This window comes from Poecilia latipinna, unplaced genomic scaffold, assembly GCF_001443285.1.
Source record: "Poecilia latipinna isolate Pla-1442-1.1 unplaced genomic scaffold, P_latipinna-1.0 Scaffold448, whole genome shotgun sequence".
Lineage (NCBI taxonomy): Eukaryota > Metazoa > Chordata > Actinopteri > Cyprinodontiformes > Poeciliidae > Poecilia > Poecilia latipinna.
Window position 1 is genome coordinate 785,200 of NW_015113064.1, and position 9,504 is coordinate 794,703.

General features: G+C 36.9%; 1 protein-coding gene across 1 annotated transcript in view; it reads right to left on the reverse strand.

Annotated features, from left to right (window-relative positions):
* Positions 1–628: 628 nt before the first annotated feature.
* The window catches only part of def8 (differentially expressed in FDCP 8 homolog), a 14,242-nt gene continuing 5,366 nt past the window's right edge, over positions 629–9,504 (reverse strand). Inside the window, exons 3-12 of the mRNA XM_015038648.1 lie at positions 8,235–8,329; positions 7,625–7,774; positions 7,169–7,310; positions 6,262–6,426; positions 5,873–6,000; positions 5,130–5,243; positions 3,943–4,023; positions 3,249–3,389; positions 2,997–3,106; positions 629–1,981 (exon numbers count right to left, since the gene is read on the reverse strand). Of these exons, the coding sequence (XP_014894134.1) occupies positions 1,894–1,981; positions 2,997–3,106; positions 3,249–3,389; positions 3,943–4,023; positions 5,130–5,243; positions 5,873–6,000; positions 6,262–6,426; positions 7,169–7,310; positions 7,625–7,774; positions 8,235–8,329 (1,214 nt within the window). The 3' untranslated portion in view covers positions 629–1,893. The remainder of the gene's footprint in view (positions 1,982–2,996; positions 3,107–3,248; positions 3,390–3,942; positions 4,024–5,129; positions 5,244–5,872; positions 6,001–6,261; positions 6,427–7,168; positions 7,311–7,624; positions 7,775–8,234; positions 8,330–9,504) is intronic.

Below are 9,504 nucleotides of genomic sequence, written 5' to 3' on the forward strand. Positions count from 1 at the left end.
GCGTCTACTTTTCTGCTTTATGGCTTTGGTTCAAAATAGTGCTGGGGTCAGTTCATTTGAAAAATAAACAAATCTGTAATTTCAGCAACAGCTGTCCATCAGCACTCTGGCTCTTTAGTTGATTCTCATCCACTCCACCGTGCAAAGCGTCTCCAAGGGGACGTCTTTCATCCGAGGCCCTCTCCGGGTGACCTCACAACATTTAGTTATGTAATCTGACTAAGCCAATACAAAAACTTCAATTTTCCTGACACAAAATCAGTCTTCGGGTGATTTGGATGTATGCTTGAATGTGCTGAAAAACAAAATCGCTTTTCATCCTCAGCATTCTGAGACTTTTGAAGGTTTGAAGTCAAAATTGGTGGATATTTGAAACTGTTCCATGTTTCAGCTGTATTGACAAAATCTTTAGAAACGTGAAACATTAAAGAACGCTGCTACAACCATGTGGTTACAGTGCACTTTTGATGATGTGCAACCCGAAAAAACTTCTCATCTTTTTACCATATTTGAATGAATGTGCCTTTTCCAGCATCATATAATGGGTATTTTTACTGGTGCACTTCACAAAGTAGATGGCATTTTTCTTTCTGACAAGATTATGTTGAAATATTGAAGAAACATTTCAAAACATTAGTCAGGAAGTTTATTTATTTCATGCACTGATCAGTTGTTTTACAACAAGGCATTGCTTTCACCAACAGCATGTATGGTCATTGAGGTCAAAAATAACACCAAAAAAAAACAGAAAACTATATTTATATATATATATATATTTACAGTTCTTCATGCTGCTGAAAAAATAACACAGCCAAAACATTGATATTTTAAAACAAATACTTTGTTCAAATGGTCACTTTAACAAAATTGCCACCTAATAAACTCATCATACCTACATAAAACTTGTTCTCAATAGCATAAGACTGAAACCATCAACACAATGACATTAAGATGTTTGGATAGCAGCTGAACATCCAAGCCATTAGCTACATCCTGAATGTACGAATGAGTTCAGATTTAAATAACAGAAGCACTATTAACTCCTTTAGTCCAAACTGTGCTGCAGAGGCATGCTTCAGTTAACCTGTTAGTGCAGATTCAGAGTATTGTTATAATCACTTTAATCAAATTGGATTTAAAGTTTATTCCACTACTAACTGACTGATAGAAAGTCACAGAGATATGAGAATAAATGCAAACTGAATGATTCAAATAAATCTTGCTGTTTGCCCTGTAGTTGTGTTTATATAAAGACTTCATAAAACTATTTAAAACAGATCATTAGGGTTTGATTTGAAAAAAAAAGATATTCTGAAAGAACCTGCAGAATTGGAACAAAATCCAAATCTGTATTTTTCTGTTGAGCTTTGCCACAATAATCGATATTGAGCTCACGATTTTAGTTTTATATGAAAAAAAATTAAGTAAAATCACAAAACAAGATGAGTAGTATATTTATGATGGCTAACATTTTTCCATCTTGTAATTGAAAGCAGGGAATTAGAACTTAATACATCAAAACATTTTATTAAAGGACCCTACTTTAGCTGCAAGAAGAGGAATACATAGTTTCTTCTGGCATCATCTTCGACTGATGTCAAGAAATTGTTCTGAAGGGAACCGAAATGTAAACTTACACCAGCAGCCATGTTCACAAATATTCCAACAGGAACACCGGATCACCTCAGACATACAAGAGCGCTCGGTACACCAGGTTCTAAATGTTTTAGTTCCCCGTTTCACATTGTAGTGCACAGAAGAGAAAAAGACAAAAAAAAAAAAAACAAGTCAAACATACATAGACTGAGACGGGAAGCTAGTTTGGCCCGACTAGGATTGACTAAGAGTCAACATGTTATAAAAAACATCTTGTGCTTCTTCCTGGAGTCGAGCTCATTTCTCTTCTTCCACCTCATCCTGTTGGCGGTCAGTCATTCGAGCACATCGTGGACAGGTGGTAGAGTGGTCATAGTAGCAGTCTCTAAACACACACACACACACACACAATATATGCAAAACATAGACAAGTTAAACAGTTGCTTTCTTAACTAGAAGAATGATTCAGCAACTGCAAATAATACAGATACTTGATTTGTTTATTTCTTTAAACTCGTAAAAGTGGTGAGAGGGTCAGTTGAGTTTGCTTCTCCGGCCTACATGCGTTTTATGCATCGGCTTAAGGCTTACGACCGTTTCCCATGAGGCATTTAGTGGGACTCTGCAGGAGGACGGGTCTTTTAGTGGCCATCTGATCCCTCTGTGGTCAAAGCAACAGCTGTGTCTGTATTGTCCGCATGAATTCGAGCTCATTCCCAGTACCATGACTCAAAGAAAGAGATCCTGAATAAACGGTGTAAAAATGATCTTCCTCCTACGTGGGTAGAGTTTAGATTTATGGCCTGAGCCAAATCCAACTCAAAATTCGGGGCAGGTCAGGTCAGATTTATTGGCTTCCTATTCCAATACGTACAGTCAAACAAGAATCTACAATAAAGTTTTGTTAATCTACTTATTACAGCCTAAATAAAGGATTAGGCTGTAATACGTCAAACCCATTTTCATTTTGAGCCACATCAAGATCACAAATGTCCTCAAAAGTCCAGTTGTGGGAGAATATATTAATAAAACCACCCATTAACAAACAGTTAGGGTATTAATGAAAAGCTGTCTCTGAATTCAAAAAGTACTTCTTGAAATTAAGTACTATTGAACATCTTTTCATACTGATGCAATTTGCCAGTATACAGCTAAAAAACTATTTATTGATAAACTCATCTTTAGGAACAACTGTCATCTTGAATGTTAATTTTTTTATGCTTCCTTCTAGAATCTAGAGGGACGATTTTGGCCCTGGGGACTTGAGTTTGAGATGTGGTTTAACATGCTGAGGAAATAAAGGAAGTTAATCAGACTGACAAACACAGCCTGATTAACCTGCCCTGCTCTGCTCGAGATTTCCTTACGTCTACAATTTCAAAAGGTTGGTGGCTCCTCACCTGTGGAAGACGGCAGAACACTCGTGGCACACCGAGGTGTGACTGTCAAACGGAAACAAGACGTCTCCCTCCTTACAAAGCTCACAGACAAAGCCTTTGGCCTGACAACGCTAGAGACACACACACAAGCACAACACAGGAGTGGAACAAGAGTGGTATCAAGTTTAGTCAATTAATGAATGATATTTTTTACTGTTCCCATAGCTAATGTGCGAATGGGAAGCTTAATAACTTTTAGTGAACTGGGCTCACCTCGCAGTCCAGCTTGATGTGCTTGGCAAATGTTGTGTGGATCTCAGTGAGAGAGCAGCTCAGCCTCCCAGTGGAGATGTCGATCAAATCCTGTAGTGAGTACATGTCGTCGTTTTCAACAAAGTGCTGGCGATCCTGCAGCTGTGGAGCAAAAACGCAAAGGAAACATGAAGCAAAACCAGAGCAGTGCAGCCTAGAACCTGTGCAGGCAACTTGAACGCAGCAACACTCAACTTTGAAGGAAAGGGGTGAATTATAAATTAGGAAACAGATAATTAAAATAGTCACTTGTGTGTTCCGACATGTTTAAAGTTTTTATTTCTAGGTTTCTCAGGCCTTCTCCTGAACAGAGCAACTTCTGTTTTGGTGCTCTAAGGGTAAAAGTGGTGATTTATTATTCTGTAATGATTTATCTTTAACAGGATAGTGTTCATGGACATAACAGAGTAGAATTAATATGATTTAAATCTATGAGCTTCTAAATAACCAAAGCAAATACTAACCATTAAACAATAAAAAAAAAAATCCAAAGGGGATTGTTGAAATTAAAATGTTTAACATTTGAGAGACTATATTAAACACTACCCCTAGATGCTGGTAGTGCACAATTTCACCACAAGAGGGAAAATGTTTCATTCTGTTTTACCGATGCTGCTAAGTCAGTTTGATGTTGATAACTCAAATAGTTACTGACCTGCAGCAGCAGCCGAGCCTCCATCGCCTCCTTGCAGGTAATGAAATAAGGTTTCATCAAGAGGATATCATGGCGAAGTTTCTGTGAATCCAAAGCAGACGCATACAAAAATAAATGTTGGAACTCCCAGCATGAGATCGCCAACTCAAGAGTTTCTAAGTGTTAAGAACAGCTCTCTCCGTTTTACTTAAGTATCAAATAAAACTCACTGAATCAGTCGGTAACAACAGCAGTAGAGAAGTTTATTAAAATTAAAGTGTTGGTTGGAACCCAGTGTTCTGATGCTAAAAATTAGCATCAATGCTAAATAAGATATAATGTACTCAACAACACGAGGAGAGTCACAAGCATGTTAAAATTAGTATATAAGCTAAAATTAGCCAAAATGCTGCCAGTGGCATATCACTAGCATGTTGTCTTACATTGACTTCCTCCATTCATTGTGCTGAGCGTGGCTAATAAATAAATAGCTAAAAACCACATTTTAAGGAAAAGACTACTGCTAAGGTGGGCAGTAGCTACTGGTTGTAAATATATTATAAAACAGACATTAAACACAAATGTAAAAATCTGATTTATACTTCATGGCAGTTAGTTACTATCAGTCAAATTTTATTTGTATAGCACATTTCAGCAGCAAGGCATTTCAAGGTGCTTCACATAATTAAAAAACAAAATAAAAACAGCATGTGACATTGAATAAACAGTAAGAAAGAGAAAGATTTTGGGAAAAAAGAGAAAAGATAAAAACATACTTTTGTTACTAGAAATAAAAAACGCTCATCCCTTAACAACAAATTAATAAAAAGTAAAATTACTGCTTATGAAACATAAGCTCTTTTGAAATGGTGTTTATCTGCTAAGAAACAAGAAATTTACAGTTGGTAAATTTGCAAAAGTAAAAATCTGATGTTTTCTTTGTGGCACTTCTCATCTCTTAGCAGCGGATCTCCTATGCTCTGCTATGGCAGGCTCCAATTAGGAAGGTTTAAAAATGTAAAGCAATTTAAGCTGTGGGTCAGCACTGGGTCACATTTAATTTGAGATTTCTAATGTACTTTTAGGTATAACAGTGCTGGTTTGAGAGCAGCAACCCAGGACAAAACTTTATACATGACCCTAAAATTGTGAACTTAAAGTGAAATTTAAGATTTTTTTTTTAGAGGGAAATAAATCAGTTTCCTCACCCTGATCTCAACCAGTTCCTCCACAAAGTTGAACAGCAGTGGGTTGATTTCTTTCATCTTCAGCACAGGTCGAGGCATCATGAGTGTCAAGTAACGCATGGAGGAACGACAAACCTGAAACAGAGAAAATATCCTCTCAGGAAAGATACTTTGACCCAAGAAACAAAGATGTACCTCTCTTATTATTATACATCTAGCATTCACTTCCCAAAAAAATTGAGAATAGTGTCGCAGTGCCTTTTTTAAGCAATCTCTGAAAAATGGCTCAAGACTGATTAGACAGTGTTAGAATCTGAGGTGGCAGCAGGTGATCAGATCTACAATCAGTAATTTTATGCGTCCAAAGCAGCTCTTCAATGCACAGAGAATGTCCAAAACAAAAATATATCAAAAAAACATGATTTACCGTTAACTGTGGTTTAATAGTAAATCGAGTTACTGAGAAAATATCCCCATAATTTAACAAATTAAAAAGACCATGAAGCTTATTTATTTATCGCCGTTTCTCTCAACAAGAAAACAGAAAATAAACTGAATTAAACCGTGAAAGATGCAGAAACACGATTGTAAAATGATTTGAAATTATCCAATTATTTTGACCGTCTGTTTTTTTTCAGTTTGCCAAGGTCTGCAAATAACAGCAAATGAATATGATGTACAGTCCGTCCTGCCTCTGGACTCACTTTCAACAAGCTCATACTTTGGTGCATCAACTTTTATCGCATGCCTGCTGATGATGATACCTTGCGCGGCTCAAACTCCCAGTTGTGGATGACCCGAGCTGGAATGATGGCCGTGTCGTTCCAGTGGCACGTGCTGCAGTAATACTGGCCTGTGTAATCACATTGCCTGGCCTCGCTGGGAACGCCTCCTGAAACATAAACATGGCGCATTACAGTCAAGCTGCAGTAAAAGTAGAGAAACTGCATCATGCAGCAAACAGCATGTTGTTCACTCAGAGATTTGGGATTATACTTACGGTAGGGGAGGGAGACTCCTACACATTTCTCAACAGAATGGCACTTTATGGGTTTCTCCATTCTTATTTTAGTCAAATTTTAAGGAATAAATTCAAAACCTCACAATGAATTAATGGCAGATTTGGACAACTTTCCATCTCATTTGTACTCACTCAGTGAGATAGGAGTGCGGCACTCTGCACAGCGGTAGTCCTGTCGATCCAGTCCTATTTCTGGGCAGATGCTTAGTTCGTACTCCGACTGGTGGCTCACCTTTGACCGGACGCAAGGCTTCGTGATCTGGTTCATGCACTTGCTATGGCAACGGTAATAGCATCCTGAAACAAGGAAAACACAATTGCATGCTACGAAAGGCAAAAAAGAAATACTTTTACTTACTCAGACAAAGATTGATTTTATCTCGAATGTGCATGCCTTAGAGAAAGCGTTAGTAAGTTAAAAAAGTTTCCTTGTGACTTTAAACTGTGATATTTATGAAGTAACAAGAACCTGAAAGAAACCTGCTTCACATAGACAAACTGAGATTCTCTTCAACTTCCCCTCTAGCCAAGTCAGAGCTGAACTGTTTGTTTCATTTCTTCATTTAGACACATAAACTTACCTTCAGAAAATTAGTAACAAAGTATTATGAACAGAAACAAAGGCAATGTTAGTGGGATTTTAAATAATCTTTCTGAGTAAAATAATCCCTTTATGCTGTTAACTTATCTCTCAGGTGGAAAAATGTAATCGTCCAGACAAAACAAAGATGGCTCAATCTGTGTGATGATGTAATCAGAAAAATGCATATCTGCGTGGAAGTTGTGGTGAAGCTCAAATTATTCTATTCTAAACTTGAAAAATTAGCTCATGAATAAACGCTGCAAACAGTTTCATTAGCAGTTCATATCAAATGTTTGAGTTAAACTATTATAACAGCAGGCTAAAACTCCAGGGCCCAATTAAGTCCTTTAATGAGAACGACAAACGCCTTGTTCCTTTCTACATGTTGCGTGGTGTTTTGTAGTTTTCTGCACCAACATACCCTGCAGTGCTGCATCAGTGTATACTGTGTCTTACCTGTGCAGGTGTACCAGGTCTGGATTAGACCCCAAATGATGGTACTGCACTTGTCACAGGTCTGCTTCACGCTCTTACTCTTCTCTTTTGAAAAGCGGTGCTCCAGTATGACTCTCAGATTAGGTTCATCTTCCTCCGGGTCCTTTAGAGAAAAACAGCTAAAATGAGACTCAGATTTTGAGAGAATATGGTTGGGTTTGTGGATATGCATCAAAACCCTGTTCCAGTTTAATTCAAAAATAATGATTCATTTGTGTAATCATCGTTCGCTACGACCTGAAGTGTAATGCTGTTAGTTCAGAATAATTCCCAGTGTGCCACTCAGATTTGTCAGGAATATTTAGAAGAAAATTTAAAAAAGTTACTCAATTAGAAAAATAAAACACAAATCATCCATCCTCCTGAAGCAGCATTAAAAAACAAACATCAGTTTCGTGTCTTCGTCTCAGTTCCAACCTTAAGTTCCTGCAGTTTAAGTCGCAGGTGGATCAGTTTGACCACAGTGTCCTTTTGTCTCTCCGAATGCTCCGGCAGCTCCAAGATCAGCTTCTTGCATTCTTCTATGGCCAGTTTCAGCTGTTCGATGTCCGAAGCCACAAAGGAACCCTGAAACAACATCATTAAAAAATAAAAAAAAAAACATTGATTTAAGATGGAAGTGTTTCTTCTTTGCAGTAGTTTGATTGAATCTCAGCAACAGCCATTTTGGTTAATGTCCTTTCAGCAACCATGTATCATAACTGCAGGTTGGAATAAAAGTCAGGTTATGTAAGATGATCTGTTTAAGTAGATAGATCAAGCAAAAATATATAACAAGTCATTGTCAAAAAATAAAACAAACATTTGATTTTGGTCAATCTTTTTATCCTACATCTATTTATGATCATTTTCAGTGCTCCAAGACATGTCTTAAATTAAGGATTCCAGCAGTTTAACACTTTCATTGTGTTTAGCTGATAAGAGCAAAACACAGCTTCAGCAACAAAACAGAAACAGGGATGCACTGATCCTGGCCAGTTTACACATCTTACTTTCCAATTGGTACAGAAAAACATTTAAAACTCACCACAGGTCTGGAAAAATGGTCCTCAGCTAGGCCGAGGTCCATGGTGCGATCAGAGCTGTGGGTTTTGGTCTCAGAAAACAGCTCAGCGCTTGCTTCTGAAAACACAGAATCACAACTTTAAAAAGTTAAGTTAAAGTTAAACACTGGATACTCAGTCCTCCATACTGCCCACACACACAGGAGAACCACAAGCAGACGAACAAACTGAGAACTGTTTTAAACCATCCAGTAATGTGTAACTAAGCTGTTCAGAAGGACATGTGATCACTGTCATAAAAAAAAATGTAGATCAGCTGAGTAATTGAACTCTGAAGTTTAATTCATTCTGCTGTCAGTTGTTTCTTTTACATCCACTTTTTTTATTACCATAAATTCTGCAACTGCCACCTATTTTTTTTGACTAAGTTGTGCATTATGTCAGCAACTAAGCTGTAAGTTACAATCATGTTGCTTTCTGATAAAATGTTAAAGCTGAAAATCTGGCACAAAAATGTTTTTTTTTTTTTTTTTTTTTTTTTAAATGTAAATAAAAGCAGCAGTCCGTTTAGTTACTAAAAGCTTCCTATTTATGAGCCGGTGCCTAGCAACACCATATTAATCCATATAAGAGGCCTTACACTACGGCAAAAATGCACATTGAGTAACCACATTTGCTTTAGAAAACTACAAACCACTTGTTAACCCTAGCAGTTATTGCATTTTTTTGGGGGGTAATTTAATGAGAAAATACATAAAACTGCATCAAAATTTAACAGAAAATGATGCATTTTGTAAGAGCGGCGTTAAATCAATATGAAAAAAGAAACTGCTTAGTCCAAGAAGAATAAACATAACTAAAACAACTAAAAATATATTTAACATTTTTTTTGTAAAGACTGAAGATAATCCATATTAATATCTATCATATTCATTTGGCTTAAAGCTGGAAAAAAATGCAGAAAAATGTAGCCTTTACCTGTGTACACTTCACAGCAAAACATCTTTAGCCTCAGTGTCAAATCACTTGCAATAACAGAATCAGAGCAGATGAAGTGTTTGAGAAGCTTTGCTTGTGCTCCCAAATCCAACAATAAAGGAAGTGTTACTGATTTCATGCTTACACATTTGCTTCTCATTTGTTCTGCATTTCCCACTTCTTGTTTCATATGCCTGGAGTTGGTCATAAGACTTCATTAGGCTTTTTTTTTTTTTTTTTTTTTTTGGCCAGGATTTTACTGTAATTAAAAATGTTTTATTTTGTTTACCCATTTTTTAAAAGGGGTTTTTAAAA